General features: G+C 40.6%; 1 protein-coding gene across 1 annotated transcript in view; it reads right to left on the bottom strand.

Annotated features, from left to right (window-relative positions):
- Positions 1 to 16,306, bottom strand: part of LOC145768970 (mitogen-activated protein kinase kinase kinase 4-like) — a 202,857-nt gene that overhangs the window by 117,031 nt on the left and 69,520 nt on the right. The window contains exons 9-10 of the mRNA XM_082580572.1: positions 5,173 to 5,209; positions 1,324 to 1,588 (exon numbers count right to left, since the gene is read on the bottom strand). Coding sequence (XP_082436698.1) covers positions 1,324 to 1,588; positions 5,173 to 5,209 — 302 coding nt within the window. The remainder of the gene's footprint in view (positions 1 to 1,323; positions 1,589 to 5,172; positions 5,210 to 16,306) is intronic.

Raw genomic sequence — 16,306 nt, 5'->3', positions numbered from 1 at the left:
CGAAACGAGCTTAAAAACTAGCTTAAGCAACAATTTCTAAGCAAGAACACTTTCTCGTGTAGACGCACCTTAAAGGTGTCACACTACAAATCTGTGACCACAAAACATCACATACCCTACGGTATGACAAAAAGATATTGCCCTCAAGGGTGTAACAAAGCAATCATGCAAGAAAATGTTTTATCAACAACATAGATCCTAGCTAACCATTCGAAGTCAGACGAGAAAGAATATGAGAACTAGCTCACGGCACTCCTGAGTATTCTAAATGGCACTCTGGTTGGGAACCACTGTAATATACAGTATTAAAAAAAGTAGATCGAAAAAGCAATCAACAAAAATAGCAATCCTTTGTTATCAAACCAATTCTCAACATGCTTTAGTTGTGCACTTGTACAGGGTCAAGCAAAAAAACTACATTATTTGAAATTGTTACTGTAACATCCTTGTCCGCCCCATTAGCTCAGTGGTTACGCGCCTGGCTCAAGATCACGCCGCACTGGTTCGACTCTTGGGGTGTGCGCTTGAGCAACGCACTTTCAGGATTGCTCTCCATTCAGATGCACCTAGTGAATGGAATAATTCCTTGGCAACAACACTTCAACAATGGGAAAACTTCACTCTGCAAATCTCAGTAACCAGCCCTGCATCAAGAGCTTCTACAAGTCTACAAGTATGTGAAACTACCAGGAATAACCTATTAAGCCTTTGTCAGTCCGAGGATAAAGATTCAAAACAATACCAAAAAAAATGTAATTTGGCAGCTGACACCCTTGTCATTTGTGTTTTCAGAATTATCGTAGTTTTTATAAATAAATAATTTTAAGTGCACACAATTTTAAAATGAGGCAATAAATGCTTCAACTGCTCTTAATTTTGGTCTGTTTTTTCTCGTTTGAAGGGTGGTAATTAGTTCTGCCGGACCCTGTATAGTAATACCACCCTGCTGAATTGCTTGAATTAGTCAAGCTTTTTCCAGTCATGACTAAACAGTTGCTTTGTTCTAGCTGTGCATTGATAATTGTGCTCATTCAAAGAACTCTTTGTCATTTGAGTAAGGAGTCAATAACGTGCCGCAGAACAACAAATAAGTCTCAGGTGCAATACATTTTAACAGGATTTGTAGATCAATGCTTTTGTCAATACAGAAATGGACGTTGGACAGTTTGCTGATTTGTTGCTAACACATATTCAGTCAGCACAGATCAAATTCAGAAAAAAATTATGATAAAAACATGAATTAGAAAGATTTACTCAGACTATGAATTTTGCATTCAAATGATGATTGTAGTCGATTAAATATGTGGTGGAACTATAGCGTACCTCCTTGCATTCGGTGACCACTTGTTGCACAGTGAGCAAGCTGGTGGTTGAACCGCACTGCTTCTGGCATTCCTGGGCTTGGTTTAGTCGTAGCGTTAGACATTCCCCCATGATGGTGAAAATAAAGTCTTGCACAAAGGCATAGAGAGGTTGCAAGTCTGGAAGTCCATGGTATCCTTTGACGGGAGGCAGCTCTACATAGGGTATGCTCACATCAACCTCAGGTAGCAAGACTTTAATAGCATCAGTTAAAGCCGATATGTTGCTGCAATGCAAAAGCAACTGCTATCATTACAGACACAACCTGATATGGTCAGTTATTACATTGCGGATTGACAATCACTGCTCTTTTGTAATAGCAATGAGATGATGTTTCTGACAGATAATAATATTTAAGTGCAGATGACTTTTCTTACATTGCATTTGGTAAAATCTCTACGCGTGTTTCATTTAATTAATAAATGTGATTGATACAATTTTGGTAAAGAGGTGACTTTCTTCAACCATAGACAGATAAAACCAAGCAACCACACGGCATTCAATATGATACATTAAAGTGAACATAAACTATAAACTACGAACGTTTTCGGCCATACACACGTTAGCCATTTTCAAGTAACAAAAAATAACTGATTTTACATCTACATTGAAAATAAATAACTGATCTACGCAATGAATTAAAAAACGAAATGCATAAGAATGAAACAGCAAAGCAGGGGAGAAAGGCACATCACATGGCAGTTAATTCCACGAGGTAAAACACATCATACGATAAATTAAGAAAAGACGTTAAGCAGATAGGAAGCACTTGCACCAAACAACTGCGTATTGAGGTGAGGAATGCAGGATTTAATGAGCAAATCCTTTAAATGAAACTATAGACATTATCGCTAATTGTATTTTTTCTCAAAACCAGCCCAACTTATCAAAAAATAAATTTGTATAAAACTGTTGCACATGGCCACCGAAGGTATGTTTCTATACAAAGACAAATTATATAAACAAATCGATGGTGTGGCAATGGGATAATGGTCCAACTTTTCTAAATTTCTTTCTGACACATATTGAAAATAATTGTACTTACGTTATGTTGACGACATTTTTGCTATATTTAATGATGATAATTCCTGTATGCAGTTTCTCAACATTCTTAACTCACAACATCCTAATATACCTTTTTACGGTAGAAAAAACCAACCAGACAATTCCTTTTCTCGACGTCGAAATTAAAATTAATATCAACAAATTTGACACTTGGGTTTGACGAAAACCAACCAATAACAGCCTCCTTCTTAATTTTAATGCTGTATGTCCTTCTACCTACAAATCTGGATTAATTAAGTGCCTGCTCAAGCGAGCACAAGATATTTGCTCTAATGTTAATAGTTTTAATAATGAAGTCAACCGTTCTTATTTTAATGCGAACAACTACCCCACATGGTTTTTCAATGGAGTGCTCAGAGGGTTTTTGGATTCACGTTCTACAAACTCTCAAGCAGACGAACGTGAGTTGAAAAAAAACTTTCTAACAGTTCCCTTTATTGGTAAAGCATCGAAACGTTTTGTCAGTAACATGTCAAGTTTTATTAAAATGAAGTTCAACGTGGAAATTATTCCCGAATATAAAATATTTACATGACATTAAACTGCATGGGTATGACATTAAACTGCATCCTCAATGTCAGGAGGAGAGGTAGCACCTTACCCCAGGTCTGGGCCCGTTGGCACCGGAACACATCCCGCTGGTAGTTCTGGCCCTCACTTCTGACATTGATACCCGTGCCAGGCAGGTTGGCAGCTTAGGCAGAGGATAGCTACATGCTACAACGGCTACAATGGCAACATCTTTCAAGAAGGAAAACTTAAGTCAAACCCGGGTTGGCCGAACTCGTTAGTTGCCGTGCAGAGGCATCCGGTCATCAAGACCACTCCAGTCTTTAAAAGGAGGTTGGGGGTAAGCAAGGGCATGCTCCCTGTAGAAAAACATGCACCAAAAAATCCTAATAATAAGTGTTAAAAAATAATTGCCCCCAGTCCCGGCAGCCCTTAAATGGGCAGGGGGGTGCGAAGAATCTCCGGGTTGTCTGACATTGCTGGTAAAAATTCAGGTGTACAACTGGGAAGTCTAAATGTAGGAACCTTGCGTTGTAGAGGTACTGAGGTGAGTGAAGAACTGAGAATGAGGAAGTTAGACGTTTGCTGTTTACAGGACGTCCGATGGAAGAACAAACGAGCCAGGTTTTTGGGTGTCAAAGGAAGGAGATACAAGCTGTGGTGGTCGGGCACTGATATTGGGATCGGAGGAGTCGGGATTTTGGTGAAAGAAGAGCTATGTGAAAATGTTGTTGAGGTTCGTAGACAGAGTGACAGAATAATGGCGATAGTGATGGTGGTCGAGCACGTAGTAATAAGAGTAATCTGTGCTTATGCACCACAAAGTGGAAGATCCAATGCAGAAAAAGAAAGATTTTATGAATAAAATAGCCCATGAATGGAGTTCAAGAAGTGATCAGGAAATTGTATTGGGTCTTGGGGACTTTAATGGGCACGTTGACAAACAAATTGATGGGTTTGAAGGTGTCCATGGAGGGTTTGACGTGGGAGAAAGGAATCGCGATGGAAGGCGACTACTTGAGTTTTGTGACGAAAAGGACCCGTGTGTTGCGAATACCTGGTTTAAAAAAGAGGAAGGAAAAAAAGTAACTTTCAGTGCAGGTAGCAATGAAACTGAAATTCACTTTGCGTTATTAAGCAGGAAAAACAGAAAACTGATCAAAGATGTGAAAGCGTTGGTATGCAGGAAAAACAGAAAACTGATCAAAGATGTGAAAGTGATAAGTCCCATGCGAACTTCAGCATAGATTGGTGGTTGTCGACTTGGACAAGAAAGGTCTGAAGAAAACCGTAAATAAAAAAAGGGTGATCAAAAGAAAAGTTTGGAAATTAGAAGATGCCGACACAAGAGAAAGGTTTAAAAAGAGAGTTGAAAGTCTTGTTCACAACGATGTGACTGATCTATGGGGATCCTTCAAGAATGGAGTTCTGCAAGCTTGCGATGAAGTTTGTGGGAAAATAAAAGGCAGGATGGATCGAGGAGATACGTGGTGGTGGAATGAAGAGGTGAGGGAAGTAATTGTGGAGAAAAAAGTCGCATACAAGGATTGGTGCAGAAATAGATCAGAAGAAACTAAGCTCAAGTACAAGCAATTGAAAAATCGGGCAAAGAGAATACAGACGAAATCGGTTAATAGTATACTGCTTAAACGTATCAATCGTTTATTTGAATCAAAACCTGAAATCCCAAACCAAATCCAATCTAATGTTAAGTAAAAACATCGGTTAAGCGTATACCGCTTAAAAGAATAAGTCGGATAAAAGCATCAGGATTTGCTTCTAGTTTGCCTACTTCATTCATTTAATCGTATAATTGTACCCGTTAGCGAAAAGAGAATGTCACTATTTTGCTTTGCATAATTGTCTGCAATGTTCAAAGGCGAAATGAAGCAAAGGCGAAACAGACGCATGCAATCGAAACAAAGGCAAGTGTCTGTAATCCCAGGCCATTATCTTATGTGCTAGACATCGCTAGACATCGCTAGACTTATGTGCTAGACATCTGTTGTTTTACCATCCTACGCTAGTGAGTGGTTACGTTTCCGGGCTTCATATATTGTAAGACTACCTAAATTCAGTCAATACTTGGTCTCATCATCCAAAGACCTTCTGCTCCCCATAGCGGGCGGAGAATGGTACAATGGTTGGGTGATATGGTCGACAGTATGTACCACCCCACCAGGGATTGGTGTTGAAACTTGGTTTATGAGACATACTAGGCTCAAGCAAACTTACCCCGAGGCTGGGTTTCTGTTCCATTTTTCAGAAAAACCTAAAAATATACCAGTGAGTTGTTGTTAATCACGTTAGTTGTACTTTGAACCATACATACAGTCATCTTTTCATAATAATTATATTCTTATTAAAAAAGAATGAACACACAGAACCTCCTTACCTCCTAAAAGCCCTCTCAACGGCCTACACACTTAATACTTTCACATGCTATTTGTGGACAATACAGTCAATCCAATTTATTTTTATTTCTGACCATCACAACAAAAATCAAAATATTGCCATCATAGCAAAGGTTTAAAAAAAGGTAGAAGTGACAAAACGCAAACGTTATAACATGCTTAACACCAAAACCAGATATGAGTTTAAAATATGGCACGGTCGAAGGCCATCATGCATAAGGAAATGGGGACGACGCCCTCAGAACGTCCAAAAAAAAAACATATGAAAAATCAGGCAGACAAGGTCGAACTGAAGAAAATGCGATGGACAGTGGACAGAATGAGACAGAGAAGTGAAGACAATCAGTGCAAGAAAGAATCGGCCACCCCCACTGATGGGCACAAAGCTGAATTTGGATGACGGCAATAGGCTATTTGTGTTCATGTATAATAGGGTGTTTCATATTTTTACCATTATCGGTTTTCAAAAAGCTTGGGATCTGTTGTGGGGGTTATGGGTGAAAACTCGACACCTGAAATTTTAGCTCATTATGACATCACAAAAAAGTAAGGCAAGGATCTTGAATTTCCAAATACCCCATCATCATCATCATCATAATCCATCGTCGGTTTGTTCCCCACTAGTGGGGGTGGCCGACTGTTTCCGCGCAGCAATTGTCTTAATCCCTTTTCTCCATTTCACCCTGTCCCTTGCATCTTCCTCCTTCAGTCCGACTGTTTTAAACTCATCCTTCACTTGTTGTTTTCACGTTCTTCTTGGACGACCGCGTTTCCTCTTCCCATCCACCTTTAGATCTAGTGCCTTTCTAAGAAAACTTCCTTCCTCCCTCTTTATCACATGTCCATACCATCTTACTCCATTTGCCCTTGCCAGTTGGTCTATGGTCTCTCTCATCTCTAGCATATCCAACAATTCTTCAGTCCTTTTTTCCCTTCTCGTTTTCACCCCACACATTGCTCTCACCATTAACCTTTCCGTTCTTCTCAAGATTGCCAGTTCACTCTCTCTCAATACCCATGTCTCGCTACCATATAGCATTGCAGGCCGCACACAGCTCCGATATACTTTTCCTTTCATCCTTAGTGAAAATTTTCTGCCATACAACATTTCCCCACATTCCCTGAACTTTGCCCAGCCCAATCTTGCCCTTGTTGTCACCGCTGCTTCACATCCACCACTTCCATTTATCCGATCACCCAGATAACAGAAGTCTGTCACTGTTTCGATGCCATGGCAGAACTCATCATCATGGCCTTCCACTTCATTCCTTCCTTTACTGCATTTCCCACAAACAAAACATTTCCCAAATTTACGTATTTTGATAACTACGGTACGTCGTAGCGACGTAGAGTGACAAAATTCGTGTCAAAATGCACAGAAGAGACCGTTTTTAATGAATGCTTCTAAAACTTTAAAAATGCATCTTCAGAAAAAAAAATGTCGTTCAAAAAAAAATTAGATTTGACTAATTTCCAGTTACAATTTTTCACCAATCGTGTTTTTCAGTAACTTAATAAAGAAGATCACATGCATTTTTTTTTCAACTTTTTGTTACCGGTACTCAAATTGAACAAATCAAGCATTACCAATATTACAAAAAAAATACACGTAAACACTAAACAGATATTGGAGGATTCAGCTGTGCAGGGTTTTAACTAATTGTGTCTTTCACAAGGTCTTTTAATTCTCCAATTCTTCTTTCGGTAACCAGGTTGTTGTTATCAATCGATTTCCAAAATGTACATTGGATGTATAAAATCGTGATGCAAGGAGTCTCCATATTTTAGATAAAAAAAAATTCAAATGTGAAGTTAAACCTCGCAAACCTAAACAGATTGATGCAGGAAATGACAACTTTAGCAGCTTCAGCGGCATTCAAAGCTACTTCAGCGACTCAGCGCAAACACTTAATGTAGATGAGGTTTAACGTAAATGGCGGCTATCAAAGACAAACTAAGCCTTTTACAACAAATTGGAAACTGTAACTTCAACTATGAGGCATTCCATTATAATTCAACAAATCCAAATAACCACTAAGTCTTCAATTTTGATGACTAAAGCATATGTCATAGTATACGAAAAATGCATCTCGGCAAAAAAAAATTTTTGAAAATCGGACAAGCGGTTTTCGAGATATCGCGTTTTGAAGTTTTGTGGCTGTCACTAGGTGGCACTGTTGATGTTCCCAATGTTTTTTGATTTTAGGGTTATGTTTGAGGTAGAAAGTCGGTTGAAGTGTCTATTCCACTATTTTTCATGAGTCAAAATTCAAAAATGATGTCAATTTTAGTCTACAAGAATTAGCTAAGGAGTTGTGTGGCATTTAAAAAAAATTGGGGGACCAAATGCCAACCCCCAAATTGTCATGTGGGTAACAAGATATCCCAAAATTTTTTTTGTTCTTTAAAGTTTTTTGCGTATACTTCATGATAATATACGGTTTATTTATGAGACTTTTGTCCTTTTTGCACAATGCAACCTTTTATCAAAAACTTGCATGAGAAGTTATATGATCTATTAATGCAATATTTGAATAATGCATGCTTATGATGTCACAATAACAAATTATAGATTTTCCCAAAAAACCAGCCCTTGTTTCAAAATTGCAGTCAAATTTTGTTTTCCCGGGCAATTTTCACAATGAAAAAAAGTTTTTTGGGGAAATCTGTAATTTTTTATTGTGACATCATAAGCAAGCATCATTCAAATATTGCATTAACCCTTTAATGCCCAGTGTAGCCAATTGGCACATCTTAATTGAGGGGCCCCTGTAACTTTTTTAAAAACAAATAAGTTTCCTTGTCATGGTTTAATCCACCATTCTATCTCTTGTGAAGACAATAATAGCAAAGAAATTTATTGGAAACACTAATTACCCACAATTCCCTTCCGAAGAAAGCATGGTGATGAGGTGACCATTGAAAAGTTGAAATAGTCAGAAAATGAGGCAGCTTCAGAGCACTGCAGATTTGTTTATTTGAAGAAATTATTGCACTTTTGTGTGTTTTCACAAAGTCATATCAACAAATAACTAGACTAAATACTTTAATTTTGAAGTTAATGTTTTTAATCTTAGTTATGTTACCCGAAATTTTGATGTAGCCAAATGGCTACATTGGGCGTAGAAAGAGTCCAAATTCGATGGAATAGAATAAATTTCTGATTTTTTTTTACTTTTTATGCAGATACGTTCTTTACTGTAACGCTGCCTGAATTATCTACAATTGATGAAAATAATGTAGATTTGGTGTTGAATGGGATATTGCGATAGTTGTGCCCGCTGGTGACATTTCAGAGTAAGAGGATGAGTCCGATGAAGATGCGGAATGCCTACTTCTTCAGTTCTTCATCAAGGTTATCTTCGGCGCCTTCTACTACAAGACAGCCACAAGTTGAAGTGGTTGAGAAAAGTGTGAAAGAGGTTCAACCGACAAAACGCTCAACCAGTAAAACCACAAAACGCCAGAGTACGTGGAAGAAAGAGGTATTTAAACCCAGTTTGGATGTTCAGTGGGAGGATCAAGGGTATACTCTATCTGAATATGAAACCTCTTTGGAGTATTTTTTAGAGTTTTTTGATGACGAGCTGTTTGGAAATATTGTCCGTGAATCAAAACTCTACGCTCATCAAAAAGACGGACATGTCTTGACTACATCTATTGCTGAAATGAAAAGCTTATAGGAGTGCTCCTCCTACACATCAGTATTGTAAAGATGCCTTCGAGAAGGATGTAATGGGAAAGACGAACGAGATACTCTCTAATAGCTGACTGAATGCCACGCAACAGATTTGAAACGCTGTTGCATGCACTTCAATGATAACACAGATATGAAGAAAAGAGACGAGGAAGGCTATGACAATCGAAGTGAATCCCTTGATAGAGCATCTGTAATCGAAATGTCAGCAAATTCCTCCGGAGGAATATAATATAAATTGCAAATAGCCTGCCAAAGAATCTTAAAGCCATTTTAGTTTTCTGGTTACTCTTTGTAAAATGCATATAACATTTCTTCTTCGGTTTTTGACCTTCAGCGATCGAATTTACAGGATAATTTGCATCTACGAATTTTCATATTTGCGCACTCTGTATGCCCAATGTAGCCATTTGGCAACATTTTTAATTTTTTTATTTAAAACACAAAAAATAAAATTTTTGATAAAAATGGATTTATTGGGTCACAAATGTCACTAAAAAACAAAAAAAAAATTTTTTTCGTTTGTAGAAAGTAGTCCGGGCATTAAAGGGTTAATAGATCTTTGATATGAGGTTGCATTGTGCAAAAAGGACAAAAGTCTCATAAAAAATATTATACTATCATGAAGTATATGCAAGAAACTTTCAAGAACAGAATTTTTTTTCGGGATATCTCGTTACCCACATGACAATTTGAGGGTTGGCATTTGGTCCCCCAAATTTTTTTAAATGCCCCATAACTCCTTAGCTAATGCTTTTAGACTAAAATTGAGACCATTTTTGAATTCTGCATTATGAAAAATGGTGGAATAGACACTTCAACCAACTTTCTACCCCAAATATAACCCTAAAATCAAAAACATTGGGAACATCAACAGCGCCACCTAGTGACAGCAACAAAATTTCAAAACGCGATATCTCAAAAACCATTTGTCCAATTTTCAAAATTTTTTTTTTGCCCAAGTTCAAATTTTGAACACAACAAAATATATCAAAACCAACACCTTTTGAAACCTAGTGGTTACATTTCTTTCTAAAATTTGTTGAATTATAATGGAATGCCTCCTATATATATACCAAAACATGCCATGGTGTTTCTAGTAGGAGATATTAATTGCAAATTAGGAAATTGGCAGTGTCAATCAAGCAGTTGGACAACATCCACTATATGAAAAAACAAACGATAATGGAGAGATATATTCAGACTTTTGTACAAAACATGATATCAGTCTTCGAAATTAGCCTCGGCAATCGTCGAGGTGATTGCCGACGCAGATGCATGAATGGCGCATTAGCGTCGGCAACAAAATGCCGAAGCCACACGAGCGCTTGTAAGGACCACAAGATTACAAAAAAATAATTTTCTTAGACTACACCCTTCGCGGGCGCTGAGACACGTGCCCAGCTGGGAGAATTGAATCTTTTATAGAAATATCGCCCATGTATCGCCCTATTTGCATTGATTTAACGCCAATAGAAGTCAAATTATTGTAAGCAGATTAGGTGATATTTCAAAAATAAAATTTGGTAACGGACAGACATTGATGCAAAAATCTTCAAATTTGAAGACCACAAGAGCCCCAGCTCCGCAATATTCAGCGTGTTAAAACTACTAAGTATGATGGTTTGTGTGGGAAAAAAATTTGGGTCTGGTTTCAGTACTACCAATTTTACGGACTATTGAAATAAAGTAACGGACAGATAGAATTGGGAAAAACCACTAGTCAGCCTTCACATGCACTTTGCACACTGGGGGGGAAGAACAAGCACCTTCTCGTGGTCCCTCCCGTCAGTACCATATCTTTGAGAAAAGATATGCGAAACGAAGCTTGTCACACTCGAGCAAACCAGGCCCAGGTTCAGCCCAGGGTGGATAGGGAAACGCCCTTGTCAGGGCGCGGCAGCTCCTCTGTCGAAAAGTACCGACGACCCACCGTACTGCAGCTGAACACCGAGGGCATCACGGCCAGCAAGCTCAGCATCATCGAGTATCTGGCCACAAAACATCAGGCCCTCGTTATTCTCCTCCAGGAGACCCACTGCACATCTGTGGATAAGTTGGTATTACCCAACTTCACACTCGCAGGCGCAACCATCAGCAGGAAACACGGCCTCGCCACGTTTGTCCATGAGCAACTGAGCTGGACGCCAATAGACCAGTCCAGTGCCCAGTCGGAGATAGAGTGGTTATGCATAGACATATCAGGCTATCACATCATCAATGTCTATAAGCCACCACCCTCACGCTTAACACCAACAGCCATCCCAGTGTTCCCCCAACCCAGCCTCTATGCTGGCGATTTTAATTGCCACCACGTTGATTGGGGCTACAACACCACCAACACCGACGGAGAGAGCCTGGCCTCATGGTCAGCCAATAACAACCTCACCCTACTGCACGATCCCAAGGGTGCAGCGAGCTTCTTCTCCGGACGCTGGAACACTGGTACAAACCCCGATCTGGCTTTCGCAAGTGATGACCCCAATAATTGCCAACCGGACAGACGTGTGCTAGAGAAGTTCCCCAGGTCCCAACATCGACCCTCGATTATCACGGCTCCAATGCTCATAATGCCTGTCCCGAGCAAGCCTGTTAATCGATGGAACTTCAGAATGGCTAACTGGGAGTACTATAGCCTCCTCACCAATGAAGCCACACAGTATCTCCCATCCCCTCACACCAACAACGTGGAAGAAGCCTACCAGGACTTTTGTGATGCAATAACATCAGCGGCAAAACAATCCATCCCCCGCGGCCGACGAAAGACCTACATACCGTGCTGGGATAAGGAGTGTGAAAGCATCTACTCCGACTTCCTCTACGCCCCTCAGGGCAATGACACCAACAGCTCAGCCACAGCTCTGCTGGCAAGGCTGGACTTAAAGAGGAAGGAGCGCTGGACAGAAGCCGTTGAATCAATCGACTTCACGCACTCCAGCCGCATAGCATGGAGTACACTGAACAACCTAACTGGCAGATCACGTGCCTCTCGTCAACAATGTCCCGTTTCAGCAAACTCCATCGCCTCACAACTTGTGGAGAACGGGAAATACAAATCGAGAGACCGTGAATCTGATAGATCCGTCTTGCAAGAAATGACGGACCTCTGGAGGGTAACAACCCCAGACGGGGACAACATCTCGGGTGAGTTCACCCCGGAAGAATTTTCCGCCGCCCTCCAGCACATAAAGCCAGGTAAAGCCCCGGGCCCTGACCACCTATGCCCGGAGTTGATACTCCATGCTGCTGCCTCCTTAAAGTCCTGGTTAAAAGACTTCCTTTCCTGCTGTTTGCGCCACCTGAGAATTCCCAGAATCTGGAGAAGAGCCCTTGTGGTTGCAGTCCCTAAGCCGAAGAAGCCCCGAGGGGACCCGAAGAGTTACCGTCCAATCTCACTGCTCTGCATCCCCTTCAAGATCCTCGAGAGACTCATCTACGCCCGTGTCGAACCAATAATAGATCCGCAGCTCCCCCGTGAACAAGCTGGTTTCCGACACGGACGATCAACCGTAGATCAGGTCACACTTATGACCCAAGACATTGAGGACAGCTTCTCGGCTAAGAAGAAGGCTGGCGCCGTGTTTGTTGATCTCACGGCTGCCTATGACACCGTATGGCATAGCGGCCTTACCTGCAAGTTACTCCGTCTGCTCCCTGACAGACACATGGTCCATATGATGATGGAACTTGTGCAAAACCGCAGTTTTACCCTCACAACCGGTAGCGGTCGTCGAAGCAGACTACGCCGACTTAAAAACGGCGTCCCACAGGGCTCAGTCTTGGCTCCTCTCCTGTTCAACATATACACCTACGACTTGCCCCCCACCACCTCCAGGAAGTATGCTTACGCAGACGACCTGGCACTCCTGCACTCAGCAGGAAACTGGCAGTCAGTGGAGAGGAACCTCAGCCAAGACATGCAAACACTATCAGCATACCTCCAGAAATGGAAGCTACAGCTCAGCAAGCCAAAGACAGTGTCGGCGGCCTTCCACCTTAACAACCGGGAGGCACAGCGTGAGATAAACATCAAGATTGATGGGGAACGCCTGCCCTACTGTGCCGAACCTACATACCTCGGCATAACCCTGGACAGGTCACTCACGTACCGCCGGCACTTGAAGTCACTGCGCAAAAAACTATCTACACGCGTCGCACTTTTGAGGCGATTGGCGGGTTCCGGCTGGGGAGCTGGTGCTAAAACTCTTCGTACAGCTACCCTAGCCCTTGTTCATTCCACCGCTGAGTACTGCGCGCCGGTCTGGTGTCGTAGTTCTCACACCCACCAGATTGATACCGCCATTAACGACGCACTGCGTACTGTGACTGGATGCCTGCGTCCCACTCCAACGGACTGCCTACCCATCCTAGCAGGCATCCAACCCGCTGAGCTACGCCGTAAAGGAGCCACGATTTCTCTCGCTCGCCGCGCTTTGGACCCCGACCATCTCCTCCTTTTGTCCCAACAACAGTTTGGTTTCAGAGGTGGACATTCAACCACATTAGCTGCTACGGATATTTATGAACAATTACTACAAAATTGCGATGATGGTTTTACTACATGTAGTATCTTTATTGACCTTGCCAAAGCATTTGACACTGTTGACCATGAAATCCTTTTAAAGAAACTGGATTATTATGGCATTAGAGGAAATGCCTATAATTTATTAAAGTCTTACTTAAATCACCGTTACCAGTTTGTGCAGATTGGTACTACAAATTCTAAATATGAAGAAATCAAATGTGGTGTACCCCAAGGCTCAGTTCTTGGTCCACTGTTGTTCATTATCTACATTAATGACCTTAATTACGCTTCTGAATTTGAGACTCGTTTGTTTGCTGATGATACACTACTATGTATTAAGGATAAAAGCCCTACTAGATTGCAAGAAAAAGTGAATTCTAACCTCCTAATGATTCAAAACTGGATGCATACAAACAAGTTAACAATTAATGTAAGCAAAACCAAATACATGTTGTTTGGGTCAAAGTTTGTTCGAGAAAATTTAAATCTAGAAATAAATTTTCAAAATACCAGTTTGCAACGCACAAACACCTACAAATACTTAGGAATAACATTTGATGAGTCGTTATCATGGAAACAGCACATCAATATAATCTCAACAAAACTTTCTCAAAGCTGTGGTGCTCTATATCGATTAAGAAAGTGCGTAAATTCCCAGACATTAAAAGCAGTTTACTATGCTCTAGTTCACTCCCACCTAATGTATGGTATCATCTGTTGGGGTCGTGCTTCTAAAACGGAACTGTATCCCTTAAATCTGGTACACAATCGCATAATTCGCTGTTTAAACTTCACCAAGATTAAGGACAGAATTCCCACCAAATCTCTGTTCAATAAAAGCAACTTGCTACAAGTCGAAGACATGTTTTTAATAGAAGTATGTAAGTTTGTTTATAAAAGCAATAAAGGACATCTACCAGCAATTTTTTCTGAGTACTTTCGTCCTTGTAATGAAACTCATAACTATAATACCAGAGGTGCTAAGAAAGATATACTTTTTAAACCAAGAATGCATACAAAGCTTGGTCAACGCTCAATTAAATTTCTTGGAACAAACACTTGGAACAAATTACCGGAACAGCTAAGAAAAATTCAAACAATTAGTATGTTTTCTAAAAAATTAAAACTGCACTTAATGTCTGGGTATAAATTAAGTAACTGATATAGTGCCATCAAACTGTTTTTACTTATTCTCACCGTATCTCGCTAATTACTGTATATTCGCTTTTTCCTTACCAGTATCCTATGCTGTGTTGTATGTATAGCATATGCCATTTTGTATTTCTGCATCGCTTCTTGTATTCCTGTTTTATATTGTACTGTTAAATTTCGTGTGTGTATTGTTTTTTATTTTGTAATGTATACAATATATATTTTTGTTCAACTCCGACACCGTTCCATGTCAAATAAGCTATGACACCACACGGGTGTGGCAGACTTGATGACCAGTTCGGTCCTTCTGCCACTCCCATCATCGTCAGCAAACATTAAAACAACCTAGTTCACATTGTAATCTTGTATTGTTTTTTCCACATGTGCTGTTGATGCAAATAAAAGAACTTCTCTCTCTCTCTCTCTCCATGCAACACTCAAGAGACCACCACCTATAAAGCAGCGCTTGAAATCAAGACGCCCCTTTGTGCCTGCCGCACAACAACTCCTTAAGCACGCAGAAGAACTTAGTTTAAGTGCGGCACACTGGACGAACCACATGTGGAACACGGAGTGGCAAAATCACACCTCCACGCTCCGTGACTTCATACCCAACGCCGATCCCCGTCCACCAGGGATGTCCCTCGCAAGGCTTGCGTGGGTCAGGCTTAACCGCCTGCGAACTGGCGTCGGCCGCTTTCGTTCGGACATGCACAAATGGGGCCTGGCTCCTTCATCAGAATGCGAGTGTGGTGCCACGGAACAGACCGCAGACCATGTCATCCACCACTGCCTAACCCACCGGCCTCCACACGGTGCGCATGGTCTGAGAATCCTGGACGACGAGACTGCCGAGTGGCTGAAGATTTCCTGCCCTCCAATCTAGCCTGGAAAGATCGCTCATACGCCATCATCACATGCACTTTCTATCTAATTCAGCTCCCAAACCCAATAGATCAATGTTTTTTTTAATTTGAGATCTTACCCCAAATCTTACCCCAGATCTACCCCAGTATTTTTTGCTAATCCCTGATGCAGTGTTTGCGCAACAATTAGTTTAAAACCTTGATATAAAGTAATGGACAGACATTACAAAAAGCAACGGACAGACACTATCTCATTTCTGAAGTTTTTTGCTACACTGAATCAAGGTGATGGAAAAAATGTTTATTTCTGAATAGGAAAAATTATGGTTTGCAATTTCGGAAAATTTTGGTTGAAAAAATGTTTGTTTTTTTTACAAAAATTTTTTTTTAATATTTATAGGCTACCATTACAATTATATACATAAATTGCATACATTTCCGAATTTGTTGTCATGCATATCGAAATAGTGGTGCTACCGTGCTTTTTCCAGTCTCGCTGAAGTGTTTTTCTACCCTTGTTCTTTCATTCCTTACTGGTGGTAATGGTGTGGCATAATTACTGCTTTTCAAATGTTATGGGCCCCTGTTAAATCTTTAGAGATAAATGTTGAACAAAGGTGTAAAAAGTAGTCCATTTGAATAGTCAAGTAAAAGTACAGTTACTGAAGGTCAATTCTAATTCGTTACAATTACAAGTAGAAAGTACCAGAGCACA

Source organism: Aplidium turbinatum, chromosome 4 (assembly GCF_918807975.1).
Source record: "Aplidium turbinatum chromosome 4, kaAplTurb1.1, whole genome shotgun sequence".
In the NCBI taxonomy this organism is placed as follows: domain Eukaryota; kingdom Metazoa; phylum Chordata; class Ascidiacea; order Aplousobranchia; family Polyclinidae; genus Aplidium; species Aplidium turbinatum.
The sequence above is the reverse complement of the archived record's forward strand: the minus strand, read 5'-3'. Positions and strand labels throughout refer to the sequence as shown.